The 24,281-nt window shown below is 36.1% G+C and overlaps 1 protein-coding gene across 1 annotated transcript in view; it reads left to right on the forward strand.

Annotated features, from left to right (window-relative positions):
• Positions 1 to 24,281, forward strand: part of CDC73 (cell division cycle 73) — an 87,250-nt gene that overhangs the window by 11,437 nt on the left and 51,532 nt on the right. The window contains exons 7-10 of the mRNA XM_036860156.1: positions 3,367 to 3,583; positions 7,396 to 7,494; positions 9,261 to 9,339; positions 10,984 to 11,048. Coding sequence (XP_036716051.1) covers positions 3,367 to 3,583; positions 7,396 to 7,494; positions 9,261 to 9,339; positions 10,984 to 11,048 — 460 coding nt within the window. The remainder of the gene's footprint in view (positions 1 to 3,366; positions 3,584 to 7,395; positions 7,495 to 9,260; positions 9,340 to 10,983; positions 11,049 to 24,281) is intronic.

The following is a 24,281-nucleotide window of genomic DNA, read 5'->3' on the forward strand; positions in this document are numbered from 1 at the left end:
TTCTGTTACTGTACTGATCTTTCCTTTTTAAAAATTACTCTATAATCCAAGCCACTCATTTATCATGAAATCTTTTGTTGGTTTATAGCAGTGATTAGCAAACTTTTTCTGTTAAGTACCATGTGTTAAATATTTACGTTTAACATGATTTTTGATATGCTTAATTCTAGTTTTAATTTGCTGTTGTTTTCTATTTGTCTCTTTGTTCTTTTTCCTTATTGGGGGGCTAAAATTTTGTCCCCCCATAAAGAAATCCATTTAATTTTGGGTTAAATGAATACATGCTGTAAGTGCTTTCTGTCTCTTTTGTTGGCCGGTTGGTTTATGCTGTTGTCCTATTCGAGTGGTTGCTAGGGTGTAGCGTCACAGTGCACCTCAGCGCCCCGTCCCCTGTGAGGAAGCGTGGGAGCCTCAGCTAGAAGGCACTCCCAGTTCTCTGCTCTTGGCCTTTGTGATACTGTTGTCATACGTTGTACTCACACACATGTTATAAACACCAGTATGCATCGTTCTTATTCTTGTTTAAAAGAGATTTAAATAAGAAAAACATTTTATGTACCCTTTCCATGCCTCTTCTTTCCTGTTGTAGACCTGTGTACCCATTTTTTTTCCTTCTGCCTGAAAGACTTCTCACCCCACCCCCCAAAAGACTTCTTTTAACATTTCTTTTTTGTGCAGGTCTGCTAGTGATTCTTTCAACTTAATTTTTATTTCTGGAAAAGTTTATTTCCCATATTTTTTTTTTTTTAATTTTCACTGGATATGGAATTCCAAGCTACATCTTTTTAAAGTACTTTAAAGATGTTGTACTGCTGCCTTCTTGACTGCATTGTTTCTGATTAGAAATCTGTCATCCTTATTTTTGTTTCTTTAAGTGTGCCCTTTTTTCTCTGACTACTTTAAAAATTTTCTGTATTGCAGGTTTTGAGCTATGTAATTATCACATGACTTGGAGGAGTGTTCTTCATCTTTCTTGTGCTTGAGGTCCATTGAGCTTTTTGAGGGGATTTTTGGGTTCATAATTTTCATTGAATTTAGAAAATTTTTGGTATTGCTTCTTAAAATTTGTTTTCTTTTTCCCTCTTTCTGGCCTAATTACTCGTATTCTGCTGGAAGCTGTCCAACAGCTTACTTGGGTTCTTTTCTGTTTTTGGATTCTTTTTTCTGTTCATTTTGGATAATTTCTGTAGTTCACTAATATTTTCTTCTGTAATTATATTCACATTACATTTGTAGTCTCCAACATTGTATTTTTTATCTCTACAAGGTGGTTAAATATGCAGTCCATGTCTTTACTTGTTGAGCATATGGAATAGTTGCATTAATTATTTTAATGTCTTTGTTTGCTAGTCCTACGTCTGTGTCAGTTTATAGTGTTTTTGGCTTAGATTTTTCCTCATTTTGGCTTGTATTTTCCTGTTCCTTTATATGCCTTATAATCTTTGGATACCAGACATTTTGCATTTTATGTTGTTGAGTGCTAGATGTTTTTGTATTCTTCTAAATTTTCTTTAGTTTTGTTTGGGAACACAGTTAAATCACTTGGAAACAGTTTGTTCCTTTTGAGTCTTGATTTTAAGGTTTGTTATTTGAACAATGTTAATTTAGGGTAGTTATTCCCCACCATTGGGGAATAACTCTACCTACTGCCCCAGGAATATGAGGTTTTCAGTCTGGCTGGTGGGAGCAGGTATTATTATTCTTCCTGAGTGAGTGCTGGACACTGTTCCCTCTAATACTCTTGGTGGTTCTGTTCCTAGCTTTAGTTTCCACTTGCTTATGTGCTAATCAGTATTCTGCTGGAATACTCAAGGGGGACCTTCTGTGCAGCTCTCTCTTCCCAGGTACTCTGGCCTGTGAGTTTCCATACGCCTTGTTCTTGCTGGAATCCCAGCACCATTTTCTCAGATCAGGAAGTACACTGTTTTGCCTGGGTTCTCCTCCCTCTGCCATGTTGGAAACTTTCAAGGCCATAACCTGCAGCTTTCATAGGACTTACTTATTTAGTTTTCATTTGTTAGAGATCACTGTCTTTCATTGCTTGATATCATGTATTGTGTAAACTGTTGTTTTATGTATTTTGACTGGTTGTCTCAAGACAGAAGGGTTAATCCAGTCCCTGTTACTTCATCTTGGCTGGAAGTAAAAGTTCAATGATTGAATGTCCAGTGCACGTTTGATTATAGTTTAGAAAAGTATTTGAATTTGGCTCAAGGTATGCTAGTATGCTTTAGATTTTAAGGGTAAGTTGTGTAGTAGTATGTAAAATGAGTCGAATACTAATGCATATTGAGCATATACTTTGAGCAAGTACTTTCACACCTAATGTAAATAAAATACATACTATATAATACTACCATGTTTAAACCTGCAGGAATTCCTGTCCTTTTCCCACATGTTTAAACGTTTTTCAAGATTGTCATCTTGTGATTAGACTAATAATTTTATCAACTGTTGTTAAGGTATCCAAACTCTTTTTCTTGTTTTACATTGTAAAAAATGACACCAAGCTTAAGATTGTCATCTTAATGAAATCGGTACTTTCATTGTTAAGTCTTTTTTTTTTTCTAAATAGTTCTGAAAGCATAGGCTCTGTTTGCTATTTCACATGTTATTTGAAAATAAAGGAAAGAAAACGAAAATTTCAAAATACTGTTTTATCTTCTAGACTTTAAAAGGAGTATATGTTTGTGTGGCATATAAAAGCCTCTGTCATCTATAAAATTGATATGTTGTACATTGTAACATATAGATTTGAAACCTTGAAATAAGTTTCAAGGAAAACCTAAACTGAATTCTTAACAGAATGAAAAATTTTTACCCCCATTCCAGGGTTGTGCATGCACATGCTCACATATGTGTATGTGTTTGTATAATTGGCATGGATGGGAGGGAGGGTTAGCAAGTAAAAGTCTCATAGAAAAGGGCTTTTTTTTGGGGTGGGGGGAAGTGCAGAGAAAGGTTTATTGCAGGGCCAAGCAAGGAGAACGGGTGGCTCGTGCTCAAAAAACCCAAACAGTCCGAAGGGTTTCAGCAAAGTAGTTTTAAAGGCAGGGTGAGGGAGGGGTGTCCCAGGGCATGTGATCAGCTTGTGCAAAATTCTCTGATTGGGAGGGCAAGAGGTTAAAAAAAAATGTGAAAAATTTTTTGCATTGTTTCTTCTAAGAAATTACTAATATGCTTATAGTGCAATATTTCTATAGGGTCTCTTTCTTACATGGTTATAAGTTATCAAGCATATAAGAAGGAAAGCTTAATTATTGCCACTTACAGTGTTATTACCAGGAACTTAAAAATGTCACAAAATATTTTATGATGTGCTCAAGAGATCCTTGCTGTGAATATTAAGAAAGAAATTGCTTTCAGGTCTTTGTCTGAAGCTATGTCAGTGGAAAAAATTGCTGCAATCAAAGCCAAAATTATGGCTAAGAAAAGATCTACCATCAAGACTGACTTGGATGATGATATAACTGCCCTAAAACAGAGGAGTTTTGTGGATGCTGAAGTAGATGTGACCCGAGATATTGTGAGCAGAGAAAGGGTGTGGAGGACACGAACAACTATCTTACAGAGCACAGGAAAGGTAATTGAAACATTTTATTTGTTCCTTAGAGTCAGTGTGTGTGTTTCATCTTCGATTGGTTATGAAACTCGTTAGTTTCCCATGAGGAGGAAGTTTCAAGTTTATATGTGACAGATCAGTAATAATGTAGACTTCTAAGGGGCCATATTTACCATTCCATTCTAGCATGTGGTTGGTTGTTGGTCACCAGAGAAGCTGATGAAAAAGTCTGATTCAAAGTGCGAGTCCCTTTATTTTCACCTCATTTGTAAATCCAAAGAGATTTACAGTTTTCTTGTTGATGAGATTTTTGCTTAAACCTAATGAACAAGGAATATTGATGGCAAGCTCTCTGGTCATTAATACCGTTATTAATTTTTTTCCTCACAAAGTAGAGAACTTAACGAAAATCAGTCAGCAGACATTTATTGAGTGTGTTTGATACATTATAGTCTGTTGGGTGGATGTTTATTCCTTATTAATGGAGTTGTTTTGTTTTTTGCTACGTGTTTGCTATTGTGGGTTTTCTTCCTTCCCTTTCTCCTTCTTTCCTCCTTCCTCCTCTCCTTCTCCCTGTCTCCTTCCCTTCTTATTCATGATTACAAACAACTGCGTTAAACATCCTTGTACATAAACCTTTGTACATTTATGTCTATATAGCAAAAGGATTAATTCCTAGAAGTGACTTGCTGATTAAAGGAGATATGTACTTTAAATTTTGAAAGATAAGAAGTTGAAATATACTGGATGTTCAGTATCTTAATAGATCTCCAAAAAGGTTGCGTTGATTCTGTTTCACTTACCTCTTTTCACCTGTCTTTTCCTCCCACACATCCGAATTTTCCCTTAAATGTTAATTCTTCACTGATGCACAGTGTGTCACAGTGGTGATTTGGCGAGAAGGTTTATAGAAGTTGTGAGATTACTGATGAAAGTGAACTTTAATATTGGTCCAGGCAGACTGGTTTTCTTTGCCGTTTTTTTTTGGATTCTGGCCTTAAGTTTACTGTGCCATTTTAGTAGGAATAAAGCTACTAGAAAAGAATATATGAAGGAAAGAATTCTTTTTCTTTTGTACTTTGACTTGTTTTACAAAGTACTTGAGGTCAAGGTTAAGAATCATTCTCCAGAGCTTAGAATTATAGAGAAATTTGAGAACATGAGTAAACTTTCATTTTTGTATTTAAAATAAAGTGATCTGTTGATACTCATTTTTACTGCCTAGTATGGCTAATAGTTAAATATTGTTACTTATATTGTTCTACCAACGTTCATTGTAATGTTTGAAATGAACAATTTTCTTTGAGCTCTAGGTGGCAGGATTGTACCATCATTTCAAAACTTAGTGTTCTAATATAATTTAGTGTTGTTGGCACCAATGTGTAATTTTAAAAATAAGTTAATACTAGAAGAACTGTTTGGTAGCTAGGTTTGCTTCTATGAGTATGAACATTTTTAAAAGTCAGAAACAACGATTTTAACTGATAGCCTCTCTATACTGTTCTCATCTGCAAAACTCTAAAAAAACCTTTTTAGGTACTTATAGCCCTGAAAGGCCCTGTGATTTTTGACAGATCTTCGTTATTACCAGGTATCAGGGCTTTCTTATTTTCTGAGTTTCTGGAATAAAAGACAGGTTTAAAATTCCATGAGAAATGTAACTACATACTTTTGTAGTTACATTACCACTGCAAGCACCCTACAAAAAGGCAGACTGATTTTATAATACTATTTAAAACATACTTTTAAACTTACATACACTGGTATATGTTCATTTTTGAAAGATTGATAAAAAGAGATCACTAAAAGGAAGATAACCTCCTGTAATTCTACTGCACAAAAATAGCTAGTAACATTTTGATTGATTCTTCTAGAGTTTGTGTCTCTCATGAAATGCTTTATTATTTTTAAAGTAATGAAATTTGACTTTCATATTTTCAGCTATTTTCATAATAGGATTAAGATTTTATTTGAATATGTCACTGTGTTGACCTTCTCACTGCTGGTGCAAAAGCAGTGGTTGGTTAACTGCTGGCATCTTGGCATGAATCAAAGCACTGGCACCAAACTTTGCTAGTAGCCATTTTGTTCTTCATCTACTAATGATGTCCTTGGTGAAATTTGAAAATTTACTAATTTTATTAAATCTTAACCTTTGAGTATGTGTCTTTCTAGTATTTTCTGTGATGAAATCGGAGCATACAAAGCACTCCTGCATCCCAAAATGTGATGATTGTCTCCACAAAGAGCACTTGTGCATTTGACATTTTTTCGAAAATGAGGGAAGAAAGCCTGTTCCTTCAAGATATGGAACTGACAGTATTTGTTGCCAGTAATAAAATGCGAACTTTCATGAGAAAATTAGAACTTGGGAGGTTTCTTTTTGCTACTGAGACCTTAACAGTTTCCTAAATTTAACATAGTGCCACTCTTCCTTGTCATTACTTTTTGTGCATTTTGGAAAATACTTTTTCATAAAAACAAGTTATTTTTACGTGGAATAGTTTTTTCCCTCATTTTTGCAGGAATTAATATTTTTAAAATATTTCAGTTTCAAATTTCTAATGTGATAAATATTGTAACCTATATAATAAAACTCTTTGGGGTGTGCCATAATTCTCGAGACTGGGAAGGGGTTGTGAGACATTTGTCTGCTGTCCTAAAGAATTATAGGAACTTGTAAGTACTATTAGTGGGGCAATGGTTAAAGTTATGTTTCAGGCTGTCTCTCCTTTTGTATACACGTCTATTTGTGTAATATTTATTCAACATCTACCAGCCAGGCACGTGGTGGGCACTCACTAGAGACGCATTGGTCCTGGCTTTCGCAGAGGTTATATTCTTTAATAGGAGAGAGAAAATTAAATAAGCAGTAATTGTGACATATGACATTATAGGGATGCTACCCAAGAAGGGCAGTTAACTTGGTCTAGAACAAAGAGGGGAGAATGATACCTAAAGAGTAAAAAGTAATTAGGAGGGACAAGCTGTCCAAGCCAAAGAAACAGTATTCTTAATTGTCTAGAGAAGAGAAATCATTTGAGGTTCATGAGGACAGGGACGATGTCTCTCTTAGTCATCATTGTATCTGAGTGCCAAGCAAGGTGTTTGGCTTATAGTAATACCATGTTGCTTAAAAATGATAAGTGATTGACAGGCAGAATTAGAAGAGCCCCAGGAGAACTGAGGGAGAGACTCAGGTAAAAGAAGAATATTTCATGAAGGAAGAAGGAGTCAGATTCGTCAGCTTTGTTCAGTGTTGCTAAGGTTGTTCATGCAAAAGTTAAGTAAAATTTTTAAATTGCTTTCCAACTTAAAAACTTTGAAAAGTGCATGTTGAGTCCTAACAAACAGTATCTTAAAACTTTCAACATCTCATACAAATTATAGCAATCTGAAATTAGCACTGGAGTTTATTATACCTGGAAGAGAATATAGTAGTTGATTTCTTTCAGAAGGATTAATTTCTTTTAGAATTAAGAAGCCCCCTTGGCAACAAATCTGCCATATTTTTATTTTTTTTTAATGTTAACTTGTTTCCTGGTTACATATTTGAATAAATGGAAAATATGAATGAATTTATAGCCAGTTATGCACTTTAAGTAAAATGAAAATAAGTGAGTAACACGGGGTTTATAATAATTGGTCTTTGGATGAATTTCCTAGTAGCAGTTGATTCTTACTTACGTGTGTAGTAATCATACCTCATTATGATGTAGTAGGGAAGAATTGATAGGAAGAAAACTGAGTCTGAAATTGTTTATTAAGTAAACTTACTGCTTTTGGATATTTAATTTTAAGCGGACTTAATAATTAAAATCCATTTGTTTCAGAATTTTTCCAAGAATATCTTTGCAATTCTTCAATCCGTAAAAGCCAGAGAAGAAGGGCGGGCACCCGAACAGCGACCGGCCCCAAATGCGGCACCTGTGGTAAGAATGTTTTACTGCTTATGTAGTAATTTTAATGAAAGCGATTATTCCGTGTTGTAATTTTGAAAACATCTTAAAGTATTTATTTGCTTCTTTATTGCATAGTTGACATACAATGTTATATTAGTTTCAGGTACACAACATAGTGATTCGACATTTATGTATATTACAAATTGATCAGAACCGTAGGTCTAGTAACCGTCTGTTACCATACACAGTTATTGCAGTATTAATGACTGTATTCACCATGCTGTATATTGCATCCCTGTGACTTAATCATTTTGTAATTGGAATTTTGTACCTCTTAATCCCTTTTACGTATTTTGCCCCAACTCCCCACAACCCCTTCGGTGACCACCAGTTTGTTCTCTACATCTGTGAGGTCTGTTTTTGTTTTGTTTGGTTTGTTGATTTGTTTTCTTTTTTAGACTCCACATATAAGTGAAATCTATGAAGCCAGTTTCATAAGGTTCAGCAAAGGAAAAATAATATGCAAATAAAACCTTTTTATATAGAATTTTTGAAAGTATGTCAAAATTTGGTAGAGTACTAATGCAGTCTTTGCAAGAAGTAGTAGTTTTATTTGTTCATGAAATCCTTGGTGTTTACCCTTTGAGAGGTAGTGAATTTTTGCCGGTATTTAGACGAACACTTGAGGTGACTTTCTGGCAAGTTTTTAAGTGCCTCTTGCTGGTCAGGCAGTTTGCTGACAAGGATACAAGAGGGACAAGAACAAAAGCCCCTTTGAGCTTGTAGTCTAGCGGGACATACAAATGAGTCAGACAGGTAGTGGGGCAGGTGCAGTTATGGTGAAACACAGGGCGCCTATGGTTATGAATTGGTTGACATCTTGAATAGCAGCTGGCATGAAACTTATGTCAAATCTTAAAACAGTTCAGCCATTATCTTCGTGACTGAATATTCTCTGTGTTTCCGTAATCATTAAAATACTTGAAAATTTTAATGTTTGGCATTTCACGATAGAAGTGTATACCTAGTGACAGTCTTGAATGAGTATCTTTTATTTGGAATAATAATAGCGGTAGCATCCTATTGTAACAAAATGAAGCATATTTGTCTTTATGAATACCATGAATTTCCCAAGCAATTTTGGGAATATTCTTTAAATCTCCTTCTTTAGATTATTACAGACTGAGTTTTATATAAAGTATTTGTGAATTAAATTATACATCATTAGATTAGCAAGTTTTTCTAAGTATTTAAAAAAAACACCTTTGTTAACTTCAGTTTTACACTGTACATTGATACATGGGTTTATTGTCATTGTTATTTATTTAATATAAGAATTAATAATTGGAATAATTCAGTTAAAAGTCTCCAAAGTGTCAGCTCAGTAAGCTTTGCATTAAAAGTTTTTTTCGTTAAAGAAAAATAATTCATAACTGGAGGCAGTTTATTAATTTGTGAAGAAATTTAAGTAATTAGAATGAAATTACTAAGTACACCAATTTTATTTCTGCAGTGTCTAAGAATTTTGCTTTGTGCCTTCGTGCACGTTTACTTGGGGTCCTTTGCCTTGTCCCTGGCAGGGATGGTAATTTTCTAGCAGTAAACAGTATCTTGAATATCAGCTTCAGATGATTCCCCACTTTTATCTACTCCTCATTTTTGTCTTATTGGCTCAAATATTGAGAAGAAGAAGGCTTAGAAAACAATACCCTTATTGTGGCTTTTTTATTATGAGTATTAAGTAACAATTTAAACAATATTGACACATAACTCATAATTATTATATTTTTCTACAGGATCCCACGTTGCGTACCAAGCAGCCTATTCCAGCTGCCTACAACAGGTACGACCAGGAAAGATTCAAAGGAAAAGAAGGCAAGTTACTTAATTTTGGCCTTACCCTTACCGTGGCCGTGCTGAACTTGAGAGGCAGCGTGGCCTGGTGTTCGGGGCAGGGGTTGGCAAACTAACGTCTGCAGGCCAAGTCTGTGCCACCACGTACGTGTTTTCGTGAATAAAGTATTGTTGGAACACAGCCATGCTCATTCATTTTTGTGTTACCTGTGGCTCCTTTAGTGCTGTGACAGCAGTTTGAATTGCGACAGAGATCCTGTGGCCTGCAAAGCCTAAAAATACTGTCCAGCATTTTACAGAATAATTTTGATAAGTTACTTTAAGTGCAGTCTATCTCAGTTTCCTCCTGTGTGTCATTACGATACTAATAGTAGCGTTAATAGTAGTCCCTATCTTTTAGTGTTACTGTGGGGATTAAACTAGTTAATAAAGTCCACAGAATAGTAACTGGTATATATAATAAGCTATCTATAAATATTTACTGCCATTAGCCTTAATTCTGTTTCTGAAAGTTTACTTTAGAGTGGAAATTCTATATATCAAATCATATTTCCCCATTTATAAAGGTTTACATTGAGAACTTGGGAAGCATAGATTATAGAGTAGCCATGTGAGGACTTGTTTTGTGATAGCTACACGGCTAATTCAGTAGTGAACCATTTCCACAGCAGTGAGGTGGCTCGTGAGCGTGCGACTGATGTCAGTGTAACTTCTCTTGGGATCTTCATTTATCTTGACTTTATTCATGAAAAAATGAGATAGAGGCAACTAGAAGTTTATCATTTATGATTTTTTTTCCTGCATAATCTGAAATCTTCATTTAAGTTTATTAAAGGGTTTGTTGTCTTTATACAGTGAATTTTGTGTGCTGCTTTCATTTGCTGGTTAAAGGCATGTACTGAATCCATGGCGTAGAAAGACAGTAGTGTGTTCTTTTATCCACTGCAATGTTTTTCTTTTGGGATGAATTATATAAAGTAGGGGTTGACAAATTAGAGCCCACAGACCAAATCTGAACCCCCTTGGGCCAAATCAGGCTGTGCTCATTTGTTTACATATGTTGTTCATCCTGCTTCCGCACCACAACTGCAAAATTCAGGAGTCGTGACAGAGACTGTATGGCTTGCAGTGTGTAAAATATTTAATATCTGACCCATCACAGAAAGGTATACTGGGACTCTGTCCTGGAGTCCCTGTCGCTACTTACAACGTTGCTTTTCTATGAATTACATAACATATGCTGATGATTGTGATTTGGAACACAGCTTTTTATAAGTTAAGGAGGTCTCATGGTATTAGATGCTTTTAGTGGTGCTGTAGTTGAATATTAGGACTAAATAATTTGGGGGTTATAAAGTATTTTATTCAATCTAATTTTTGATATTTCCAACCAACTATATGACCGTTGAACACAGTTGTAGAGATAGATAGTCCTAACCAGCTTCTGCACTTCGGGCTCATTGGTGTGTATTGAATGTATTTTGGAGACCAGTATTCCTTTTAAAGTTTCTAACTTCACAAGTATGTAATTTAACTTTATATCTGTAGTAGAGTCTAGGCTTTGTTAGTCTGTTGAACTGTCAGATATAATGTAGATTATTACTTTAGATTTGTTATTTATCATGAAATATGTAAAGTCTAATGGTAACTTCCCTTTCTTTATAGAAACGGAAGGCTTCAAAATTGACACTATGGGCACCTATCATGGTATGACGCTGAAGTCTGTAACGGTAAGTCACTCTGACTGCAGAGGTTCTTTTGTTCCAGTCATTTTATGTGAGTAGCAGATGTTGAAGGAAATCTTTGTTCTCCAACATTTTCAATTTCATACATTTATCTTTAATGAGCAGTTGAGCTGACAGAGCTGTGGGGTGATTATTTGATTCATGGGTGTCTTTTTTTTTTAAACTGAGTGTAAAGAAAAGCTGTTTTGATTAACTTGCAAGTAGATTGGATGCTACCTGGTTAGAGAATTTAAAGTCAGTGAGGAGTTACGAGGTTCAGTTTGGGAGAGTTCTTTGCCATAATATCTCATGTTATTAAAATGTAACGCTTTACGCTCTAAAAAGACAGATTGCAGTGGTTGATGTCATGCTGCAAGATGCATACTTGATACAGCCAAATACTTGACGTCCATGATTACAAGCCTTCAGCTCACTTTTAGCAAACTTTCTTTTTTATTTTTTAATGTCCTAAAGATGGTTATTTCTAGGTGATCTGACCAAGGCCCGTTTTTTTTTAAAATAAGTTTCAGTTGTACAACATTGTAATTTAACATCTGTGTACACTACAGAGTGATCACCACCACAAGTCTAGTTACCATACACCATACAGCTGACCCCTTCACCCATTTCACTCACCTCCCAACTACCTATCCCTTTGGTAACCACTAATCTATGCAATAATCTTTGTTATCTGTGAGTCTTTGTTCGTTTTTTTGTTGTTTTTTTAAATTTCCCCACTGATATTTGTCTTTATATGTATTTTGCTAAAACACACTTATTTTTAAATTGTCATCAGATTTGTTTTTGTATTATTGAAATTGTATGGGGACGCGTTATTCGTTCAACAGGCGCTTATGAGTATTTGTGTCAGACCGTGTTCTGGTTGCTAGGGTTTTTGCTGTGAATAAGCCAGACAGGACTCTTCAGAGAAAGGAGTCAGAGAGGCCTCTCTGAGGAGGTGACAGCTGAGCCAGAGCCTGGTGACGAGCATTCCATGAAAGGCGCACAGGGTCAGGATTGAGGCCCATTCAGCAGCACGCAGGCCAGTGTCTCCAGAGCCGAGTGGGTGAGGGGAAGGTGGTAAAAGGTTAGGTACACCCGTTTTATGAGGTCTGCCTGGGTCTTCCTGACTTCAAAAGGTAACTCATAGCTGTAAGATTTAGCTTACATTCTTAAAGATTTGTTTATTGACCTTTTCTTGGGGACAGAGCTTGCCTCCTCGCCATTCCCCAAGTGAATTATGGAACTGATGTTGTCACCCTTGTGTAGCCATCAAAATAAGTTTTTTTGTGGTTAACTGTTGCTGCTGTTGGTTTTACTTTTGTCTCATCTAAAATGCCATGAAATTGATTTCATTACTGAGCTTCTGTGCAAGTGGTAAAATCAGTGATAGTTTTTAATAGATGCTTTTTACAGAACAGTTTTTCTGAAATCCAAGGACAGCTTCTTAATTAAGCAATACGCGAATGATAAGGCTCTACTTCCTTATCAAAGTCTTTGTTCCTAAGTATACTTAAAAGAGGCAAACAGTTCTATGGTGTGTGATTTTACAGAACTAATCACAAAAAGACATTGTGTAGGAACGCAGCAGAAAGACTAGAAATGGTCAAATTGTTAGTACTTCCAATATTTTAATGCCCAGTTTGAATCTCTGTGCTGCTTGTGACCTGATTCATTTAGCAGTTGTTAGAGAATTATACATTGAGAACTTTGAACCTGAAAGCTTTGAAGTTACTCTGATAATTGTTTATTTTTAGTTGAATCTCAAACTTATCCTTTCAATGTAATGTTTTTTCCTCCTCTTTTTTTCTTTTGAAATTATTACCTGTTTGTGAGCTTGCAAGTTTCACCAACTTTCTACCTTATTCTCCAGTTAAGAATGTTTCTGTTATGAGATCCACCCAGACATAGAAAGCAGTTAAGGGTATGTTAAAGACTTTGTTGCACAGATGTGACTTCCTTTCTAATTTATGTGCAGCTTTGCTACCATTGTTCTTCAGGGTTTTGATGTGCCTGGTTGATGTACATGCTTACCAAGATTAGTTTCAATCTGCATTAGGATTGATCTGCATGTCTTTTAAGTTCAAGACACCAGAGTTCTCTTAGATGTTAGACTAAATTAATAAGTCACATCATACAGACTAGAAAATTTTCATACAAATGAGTTTTTTTCTGTATCTGTTACAGAGAAGGAAGGGGTATGTGTTTTGATAATATTTCATAAGAATCATAAGTTATTGAAATCTATAGAAATTAGGGCCCAGGCAGTATATTTTGTAACACTTTGTAAAGATAATAATTTGTCGAAGTTTATTATAAGAACAGAAGCTCAGGTATCTTTAAAGTTACAAGTTTGTATAGTATAGCTTTTGAATTGTGCCAAGAAATACAGAGGCACACGACCTCTTGAAGAGTAGCTAGAGGGCTTTCCTGGGTTGGGACACTTCCCCCAAAATGCGTCACTTGGGTTTTATAATGTTTAAGAAATACTGGATTAAGCAGATTTTGTGGTATAGGAATCTCATCGTTTTTAATGTATAAATCTCTTAATTGGAACACAGGAGTATGGACTCTTTTCCAAGCTTGTTTACCCCCCAAGTTTGCCCCTCTCCTCCCTTCTCTTGAGAATACTGCAAAGAACCAGAGTTGCATAGAATCAGTTTAATTGAAGCTATCTTAGGAGTCGTAGTTTGGGAGTAGAAAGTACTCTCATTCAGTATGGGGGACATCAGAATATATTTTCATGTATTCCTTCAGTGAAAGGGGCCGTTTTAGACTAAGAAAATGCCACTTGATAATGCTTTTCATTGTATAGTAAATAAAGGAGATGATGAAGACCTTTTTTTGTTAGGTAGTAGCAAGGAACTTATCTGTGGTTCCACCGGAGAGGGAATAAGAAAGATATGATCACAGTTCATTATTATTATTTATAAGGATTTGGAAATCCTTTATCAAGAACTACTTTATTTTAATCTCCCAATCTAGCTTGTTCATGTTCACGTGGAAAGGCCATGTATTCTAGCCCCTGTTTATTCTTTCCTCTCTTCTTACTGAATATCATTGACTCTCGATAACCTTGCTGTCTTCATTTTTGAGGAAACCTTTTGCACTCTGAAATCATACAGATCAAAACTTCCCTTTAAGGTCGTTATTTGAAGAGACTCCAACAGACGTCGTAGTTCTTATGATCTCTTTTTTGGGAAACCAGTTTTTTGATAGTAAGTAAACTTGGGTGGATTTTCAGTATCTGTGTTAGAGGTCTAATATTATCACTGTCAACTTTCACTTTTGAGAAGGATCCAGAATCTCAATCTCCTCAAAGTTACATTCTTAAGCAGGAATGCATACATCAGTAACCGCCCCATTCCCTGTTCTACAAAGCTTGCTTCGTTCTCATTTGGTGGTCAGGTAACGTGTTCATCTCTGCTTGAAGTGTTATGGGAGTGTGCTAGTTACCAAGTGCTCTCTGGAGGTGGGTCTAGAGCGGGGGCCAGGAGAAGATGGAGGTAGCTGATTAAGACTTTCTTACTCAAGACTCTCCTTCCCTTCCCTCCCTCTACTCTTCCTTCAGCAAATATTTGTTGAGTGCTTTTGTATGCCATGTACTATACTAGATGCAGAGACATCGAAGATGAAGAAAACCAGACATATGCGTATGGGCTTTTTTTAATGGTCTGTTGGAGGAGAGAGACATCAGTCAGTCACTCAGATGTGAAATTATGACTGTGCCACGTGTGTGCGGACACATTGTGCCGTGAGAACCTAAAGTTGGAGGACTTTTTGTGGGAGTCGGAACGGTTCATTGAGGAAGTAGTACTTGAAGTAAGATCCAGAGTTTGAGTAGGAGCTGACTTGAAGATTGCAGGAAAGCGCATTTTAGGGAGAGTGAACAGAAGGCAGGAGTAAGTGCCCTGGTGGGAAGAGCATGGCACTTAGAAAGATTCGGAAGGAGACTGGTGATTGTGTGGATTCGAAGGATGCCTCTGGGAAAGTTTCTTTCCAGAGTTAGGTACAGCCTGCCTGTCTGCGCGTGCCAGGGCCTCTCCGCACACTTCTGGGGCCATTCGTTGTGCCAGTCTAAACGTGGCCGCACGCTTACCGTAGTAGTAATTCCAGGGTTTATTTTACTCACCAACACTTAAAGAATCAGAGTATGTCTCGTAAGCAGGCTGGATTTCCAGCTTCCTTTGCGAGGCCTCTGGCGCGACTGGGCGCTGGGCCCACAGTCCAGCGTGGCAGACCCCACATGCCCTGAGCAGGGCACCTTCCTCACCTGGGACGGGTTCCCCGGGTAGCCTCAGGCCTCGCCACTCTGGTCTTTCATGTTGCCTTCTTCACTTATTTACACCACCTTCTTAGGCCCTATTGTCCTTTCAGTATGAAATCCCTGCTGTAAATAAAGGCAGTGCTAGCTTGTTAAAGAGAAGTCAGTCAGTTGGAAACACAAATTTAAGGCTTTGAAGTCAGTCCTGGCTTTGACTCTCAGCTCTTCCACTCATTCCACCACTAATGAAGTTGAGAAGGTTATGTAACCTTTCTATCAGTGGTCTTGTTTTTATTTTATAATAAAGATATTAGAATTTACATTACAGTATTATTGATGAGTGAAACAGGCACTGTGTAAAGTGCTTAACACAAAAAGGACTCAACAGATAAATGATGGCTACTTTTATTATGAATTTATAATTTTATGTATAATCTCAGCTTGTCATATGTGTAAATGTAGGCAACTGTAGCTTCAGTGATGAACTTGATATTACATGTTTAGTGATACAATTTTCATTCAAAGCTATGAAGACTAGTTTACTTAAACATTATGAGAACCCTTTTCTTCTCCAGTAACTGGGATATTTTTACTCTAGCTGTGTGTGTTTATCTTATGGTAAAGTTCTTTATCCTTTGAGAGAAAATTGCTACAAAGACATTATCGTTTTAAGTGTGTGACAGCTTAGCTAGTTAGGCTTTTCCATTTACCTGCTAGGGCTCATATATAGGAAGAAACGTCATTTACTTAGATTTAGATTATTTACTTTGATCCAAAAAGTATGTAAGTGTTGAGATTTTAATATATGGTCACAGAATTATAAGTAGGAATATTACTTCTGTAATTTATAATTTGCTGCATTCTACATTTAGATTGGCATATTATTTTGCTCGAGAATATTATATTACACTTGAAATAATTTTCAGAACTTGTTGCCTCTCTTGCTGTTTCAGGGAACTGGGGTGGTTCTATCCTGTGTCAGCCTGACCAACATAAAGGTGTATCCCCTACAAAAACCAAAACATTGTGTGTTTTCTGTCAGTAACTCGTTATATGTCTTAAGCTTTTGAAAGTCAACTTTATACTTTTACTGTCTGTTACATGAAGTAATACTTAACTGTTAACATATTAGTATTTGTGCATAGTTTATTTTTTATTATATTTGCATTTTCAGAGACTTCTCTAAGATTTCATCACTAAACTGAACAGTGTTGTTTTCTCTGTACTCAAAACTTCCCTTCTATCCCTTTTATAGTAGTTTTCCCCAAGTGATTTTTCCAGATTTTTGGGTTAAAAAAATATTTTTTATAATGTTGTGCTCGTTGTAGATTTGGCGCATACCTCCATATAAGGGAGACAGAAGAAGAGAGTCTTCTACAATATTATCATTTCTTTGCCTGTTTGTTGCAGCAAATTAGGCATCAGTTTTCTCATCTGAAAAGTGGTATTATAATAACCTCCTCTGAGGTCTTCAGGGTTTGAAATGTGCACAGGTGTACCTAGTTTAGCATTGTTCTTTCAGTGCTGTTTGTAGTACTGAATTAATTGTAGTTATGAACTTTTTATACGGAATAATACAGAGCCCCTGTTCACCCACACATTTTAAAATTAGTTGGGTGGATAAGTGGGGGGAGGGATAAATTGGGAGATTGGAATTGACATGTACATACTACTATATATAAAATAGACAACTAATAAGAACCTGCTGTATAGCACAGGGAACTCTACTCAATACTCTGTAATGGGCTTTATGGGGAAAGAATCTTAAAGAAAGAAAAGAGTAGATATATGTATAGGTATAACTGATTCACTTTGCTGTACACCTGAAACTAACAACATTGTAAATCAATTATACTCCAATAAAAATTTTAAAAAATTAATTAGAAAATAAAAAACAGTTGGGTGGTATGTAGAGTGAACACTTATTTGGGTGGGTATTAATCTCCTTACATTGATACCTTCTTAAAGGTATTAAAATCTCATTTTACATTAATATTTTGTCAGCATATGATCAGCATTTTGATGCTGATATACTTAGAAAAAATAAATAATAGCACAGATCATGTTAATAATTGTCAGGGAATTTTAATGCCTATAAAGTAAAAGTTATTTTTATAATACTGCTTTTTTATACTGTTGCTTTCAGTTTATGTATCTTGTTGAGATTTATTGAAAATGCATTGCACAGTGGATGGTGCTTTTGGTGTAAGCCTATACAGTTAAACTCCATTAATTTAGCTTTGCATTTCATTAAAGAGTAATTATCGGTTTATCCAAAATGCCTTAAAATTTTAATAATGCCTGTAACATACCTTTTAAAATTATTCTACCAGTGACCATATATTTAATGCCATGATCACACAATTTCTGAGACATATTTTGAAAGAAGCATAGACAAAGTTATTCTTGACATGTATGTTAGAAGTAATTTAGAAAACCATTGTATAATTTTTAATAATAATGTTAACATCACTTTGTTTCAAAGTGTTTTAATATTGGTTATTGTGAGAACAGGAGAAAACAGAAGCCAGTTTGGAAATATAATGGTATTTTGTTAATATAATAAAAATTTATACTATGAAATTTCAGCTTGATTATATAAATTCTTTTCACTGTAGTTCCATATGTAATGCTGCAGTTATATACATGACTCAGATGTACACAAAAGCAAACTTTAATTTTCATTAAATTTAATATTCTCTCTTGGACATACTACAATATAGTCTTTTATTCTAATTTCTGTTTACCTTCATCACTACAGCTTTATTCAGTTTTAACAAAATTAGTATCAGTATTGAACATATTTCATCACTTTTAAATTCTAACTTCTCAATGTATTTTTAGACTAACCACTGCTTTTGTTTAACTTAGACATGATTTTATTTTGTATATTTTTCTTCATTATTTTTCTTCATTAATTTGAGGAAGAAAGATTAATATTTAATATCATGACATGATTTGAATCAGTTCGTTCATAATAAAAATACAGTATATTAATTACATACTGTAATTGGGTATTTAGATATTTTCTTGTTGGGTACTTTTCTGTTGGCTGTTATTGGCTGAGTTTTAGTTTGTTCTATCAATTTCTAGGTCTTCATAAATTGATTTAAATCTTCAATGAATTTCTAATCTTTTGTATAAATCCCACATTCAAATTTTATTTTCTTAGTGTCTTAGAGCTTTTCTCTTAATACTCATTGGATTGTCTAGTTAGTTCATCCCTTCCCCTCCCCTCTGTCCCACACCCTGCCAACCTCATTTGATCTTTAATGCTAAGTTTTGGTTTCTTTTCCAGGTCTTTTTCTTGATGGATGTTTCTTTTAGTTTTGTTCTTCTTGTCTTTCCTGCTTCTCATGTTCCTCTGTGAGTGACTGTTCCCACGTTTATTTTAAATACCTGTTTTTTAAAGACTCTTAGTTGCTTCTGGTTCGGACAAATCTTACTGTTTAGAACTAAGGTTTTTTTTGAAATTTCAGAATGGTGCTTTACTGTGCATAAGTTGAAGACATACTCATTTGAAATGCTGAGGAACTAAAGCTTTTAAGATTTTTATTTTTGTTTTAATTGGAGACAAAAGTCATACCATAGAACTCAGGTAATTGTCTCGTTGTTGACGTCATATTTTATGTTGTCATTGAAAAAGCATTTGTTCCTTAACATTTAGGTTTGTGCAGAAGTATATAAGATCAAACACAAAATTATTTTGAAATCAAGTCAATTAACATTTTTACAAATTACCATTTAAGTCAGAAAGAGAGTTGATTCAGTATTTTATTGTCATCTACAAACAGTGAATTCTGGACACTATCAAACTAATCATTTATCTCCCCTAACTTTGATATTTTAGATAGGTGCTTCAGTCTTCTTGCAGTGTCTTTTTGTCATTTCTATCTTATATGTGTGTTGCCGTAAACATCCTGAAATTCAGTTCCTTATATATTTTAATATACCAAGTTTGATCATTAAAATTAAGCAGCTCTTTGACCTTTCAGAAGAATTTTAACTTCTGTTATGTAGAAGGCTTTTAGTTTTCTTTATAAGCGCCACCCCCCCCCCAAAAAATACTCAGCTTCTGATATGATTGGAATATTATAATTTATTTTAAAAGGCTGTACAAAATACTTCATAGTGTCCTTAGGAATTGTTGGCTTTTAACATGGAGAGCTACGTTATAATAACCAACCATTCTGATAGTAAATTTGTGGATACATTATAATTCATCAATAACTTTAGTACATATTATGACATCCTCCCCTCCCCCCATCCCAAAGTTACTTTAACAGGAAAAATAAATGTTAAAAGCTTAACTATTCAAATTGTTTGGGGGAACATTCTTTCTTTATCTGGATTAAATGTAATAGATATAATTGATTTAATACCGTCTAATAAGGTAATAGATGCCAATTTTGGGGAGACCTGTGATACACATTTGATTTATTTCTAAACTTCCTGAGTCATTATTAGTATTTTTGAAAAGTTTGTATAATTTTTTTTATTAAAGCTTTAAACGTCAGCATAAAGGTCATAGGTTAGTAGATTTTACAAAAACATGCTTCAGTATGGCACACTGGTAGTATCACACTTATATTTTACACTGGAACCCTCTTGTAGATCACTGAAGACTAATCCCTAGACATACAGTCTGGTTCTAAGTACCTGAAGAATTTTCACCACCGTCTTTGTGATGTAGCAGATCAAAGCTGGTGTTGAGCACCTGTGCAGAACATTATTCTCCCCTACAAAGATCAGTTCTGTGGATCCCAAGTTGCCTAATAGGGTGGCATTTCCTTAGTAGTTTGCCATGGCCCAGAGAAAGGCTGAGAAACTGGGTAATATTAACATACCGGTAGAGATTGATTCATTGTTCAAGCTTATGAAACAGTAACATTTGAAATGCTAAATGCTGATTAATTAATTTCGAGTGAGAAATGTAATTGCCAAGGGCAGTGGGCACTCAGTTCCTCTATCCAGCACATACACGTTCTCCCAGTAGAGAAGCTACTTGGAGATCAGAGATAATGATATTTGCATCTCTTCAGTAAAGGAAGATGTACTGCAAAGGCCAGGGAACCTTTAGTCTTGGTCACTGCTTAGATAGGCTTTGCCATTGTGACTTGTCTTCCTGTTGGTGTGTCTGACTAATCCGTCTTCTAGTGGATGTGATGTAGTTCTTTAGATGGACAGATGTCTGATTCAGCTTTAGGACTAACATCTCATTCTGTTGCGTTTGACTTATTTAAAAAATGTTGGAGACATTTGCCTAGTGGCCTTTGCCTGTGTACTGTAGTTAAACTATTATTTCTATTTATCTTAGGAAATGCAGGAATATTAAATGAAAATTATTACTGATGGATTTGGATTTTAGACTGACAGCAGTGAGAAACTGTAAGATATATCTCCTAGTACTGAAGGAATTAAATTTTTATTAATAAAACTTTAGTAATCAGGAACTTTCTTTTTTTAATTTATTTATTTTATTTATTAATTGTTGGCTGTGTTGGGTCTTCGTTGCTGCACACAGGCTTTCTCTAGTTGCGGCGAGCGGGGGCTACTCTTCGTTGTGATGCGCGGGCTTCTCATCGTGGTGGCTTCTCTTGTTGCGGAGCATGGGCTCTAGGCACACGGGCTTCAGTAGTTGTGGCTCTCAGGCTCTAGAGCATAGGCTCAGTAGTTGTGGTGCACGGGCTTAGTTGCTCCGTGACATGTGGGATCTTCCCGGACCAGGGCTCGAACCCGTGTCCCCTGCCTTGGCAGGCGGATTCTCAACCACTGTGCCACCAGAGAAGCCCCTGTAATCAGGAACTTTTGATTGCTTAAAGCCAAATAGAATGGACATTTGGTATTTTTTTTAAAGAAAATTTCTCTTAATGAATGAACGTATCAGTTTTTGCTAAGACATCCTCCTGGTTTGTGACAGCGTATGATATTTGGGAAACAGAGTTATAAGGCTTTTTGTCTGTCAGTCAGGCTGAGAAAACACTTCTACTAAGGCAGAGGAGCAGTTGATGAGCGAGTGCTGAGTTAGATGACAGGTGAGGATAGCAGGACAGTGGAACGGGCTTGCCGAGAAGAGATTAGCAAGCCCACCTTCCTGCCGACGCAGAGCCTACCTTAAATACGCTAAGCTGGAGAGGTGTACAGTCCACTTCTTAATATTACACAAATGGAGAGGGCTCCTTTTCGGCTACAGTCATTTTTTTGACAACCTGGGAACCATCTTGCATGGTTCAATTGCTTAAATATGTACAGCATTCCCTCACCCCCATCCAGATTTTTTAACTTTCTACCAGTCATGAAAACGACAGCGGCCTGGCACGCATCATTTACGTGCATTTGCAACTACCTAGCTTCCCTCCTCTTTCCCCCACCCTGTTCTTCTGAATCGTCAGGTTCTCCTGAGTATGAAAACTAAACGCAATCAGTGCTCGTTAGCTTAAGACTATAACTTATTATTTTTCCTAAACCATCACTGTTTCTAATGTCAGGATGTGCTAGTTTGATCAAAGGCTAATTTTCTAGGCCTGGACAGTTGATATAATGGGAAATAGGTTATTTTTTCTTTGAAACAAATGCCATTAGACAGGTGGTGCATACTCACAAGGTGAATAATGAATAATGTCAAAGCAAGTTTTAATGATGCCTACTGTCTTCCCTGAACTTAATGGTGGAAGAAAGAGGAAAACTCCTTAGATAGCTTACACCCTCCTCAAGTTAGGTGGCCTGGCCTAGGATATCATCAGCCCAGAGAAAGGAGCATCTTTCTCTAATTTTCTTCCAACAGACAGTGCCCCTTTGCAATTTTTTCCCCTCTAAGGGGCTCTGTTTTGCAAAGCAGCTACTGAATTCCACCCCCCATTTTTCTTAATTATGAAAAATTTCAAACATAAATATAATTAGAGAAAATAGTGTATGATTTTTTAAATCTGCCCATCACACAGATTCTATAATTATTTTTTAACCACTTTTACTTCAGCTGTTCGACAGCTCCCTTTTTTCCTGAAGTACTGTGAAGCAAAACCCAGACACTGACACTTTGTTCCTACTTACTCTGCACTTCTAAAAAGCATGGACTTTTTTTTTTAATGTAGGCATTATTGCATATAACAAAATAAACATTAATTGTTGGTATCATCTAATACCCAGTTCATTTTCCAGTTTCTTTGATTTTTCTGAAAAATCTTTTTTTGCAGTTCATTTGTTGGAAATAGGATCCAAACAAGCACCAATAGTTGCATTTACTTGATAGGAGTCTTATATGTCTTTTATTCTAGATTAGAAGTTCGTAATATTTTTTTTTTTGGTGCCATGGACCCATTTAGTAGACTGGAGAATCCTATGATTCCTCTCTCTGAATAATGTTTTTAATGCATAAAATAAAATACATAAGAGAACAAAGAAAACCAATTGTATTGAAATAAAATTATCAAAATTTTGAGAAATATAACTTTATGACATGGTATTGTGCTTCGTGTTGCTTTTACTAATGCATTATATAACAAGATCTAGGGACAAATCTAATAAATTCCAGAATTTTAAAGTATGACCATACACAGTATTTCAAGATATCTGTAAGAGTAATGTGATATGAAAATACTTGATTTCTGTTGGTGACAAAGTCAGAACCGTTGTTAATAGTACTGTGGTTTGTTGCCTTCATTCATGAAAGAAGGAAATGTCAATTTCTGTTAGAGGTTGGTGAAGATAAAATTGTGAATTTTTTTCCCATCCATATTAGGGGCCCCTCTGATTTCTATCCACAGCGCTCTACTCTAGAGTTCCGCTTCACTGGCTTTTTTCTGTTTTTCTACAGACGTGTCAAGTTCTTCTCAACCTCCTGGCCGTTGTCTTTGTAGTTCTGTTTGCCTGGATCATTCTTCCTCTTGCTCTTAATAAGACTGGCTCCTCAAAATTCAGATCTCAGTTTAAAGGTTACTTTTCCAGGAAGACCTCCCACTTTTTTTTCTGCTAGTAATCTTATTTATTTGTTTACATTAACGATTTTCTTCGAATATGAAGATCCGAAGGTAGGAAACACATCTTGTTGCCCTCCACCATCTCCCCAGTGCTGAGAACAGGGTAGTGGCACATAGGTGTTGCTTGAAAAGTATTTATTGAATGAATGATTTTTTTTTAAATTAATTAGTTAATTTATTTTTGGCTGCGTTGGGTCTTCGTTGCTGCACGTGGGCTTTCTCTAGTTGCGGCGAATGGGGGCTACTCTTGGTTGTGGTGCGCGGGCTTCTCATTGTGGTGGCTTCTCTTGTTGCAGAGCACGGGCTCTAGGCACGCGGGCTCAGTAGTTGTGGGGCGTGGGCTCAGTAGTTGTGTCACACGGGCTTAGTTGGTCTCCGGCATGTGGGATCTTCCCGGACTAGGGCTCGAACCCATATCCCCTGCATTGGCAGGCGGATTCTTAACCACTGTGCCACCAGGGAAGCCCCTGAATGAGTGATTCTTAAGCTCATGTTATCTGTATATTTTTAGTTACTTTCCATCCTTTCATATGGATGTTAAGTAGTAAAGATTTATTATTGTTATTGATGCTTTGTAATATATAGGCCCTCAGTGCCACTTGACAATCCTTCTGTACATTTTTCAGTGGCTCTTTATTATGTTATCCTTGGCGAATCAGGTTCTCGTACAGCGTCTTCTCTTTCCTCATGCCCTCAGTGCCCAGGCCAGGATCTTAGGCCTTGCCACTCATGCCTTCTCCCTCACCGCGAGTATCCACACGTCGTGAAGGCCTGTGGACCTCACTTGCTAACATCTCTGGAATTCTTATCTCCGGATCACTACCGTCCTTCCTGGTCCAACTATTTCTGTATCTTCCCTGGATTATGCAGTGGTCTCCTAGTTTGTGTTTTTGTGTCACTCATGCGCCTCTTCATTCTGTTCTCGTGGTGCAGCCAGGATGCCTCAGACACTGAAGAAGAGGGGAGCTGTTCGGCATGCACTAGCCTCAGTTGTTTTTC

The sequence above is a fragment of the Balaenoptera musculus genome, chromosome 1 (genome assembly GCF_009873245.2).
Source record: "Balaenoptera musculus isolate JJ_BM4_2016_0621 chromosome 1, mBalMus1.pri.v3, whole genome shotgun sequence".
Taxonomy (NCBI): domain Eukaryota; kingdom Metazoa; phylum Chordata; class Mammalia; order Artiodactyla; family Balaenopteridae; genus Balaenoptera; species Balaenoptera musculus.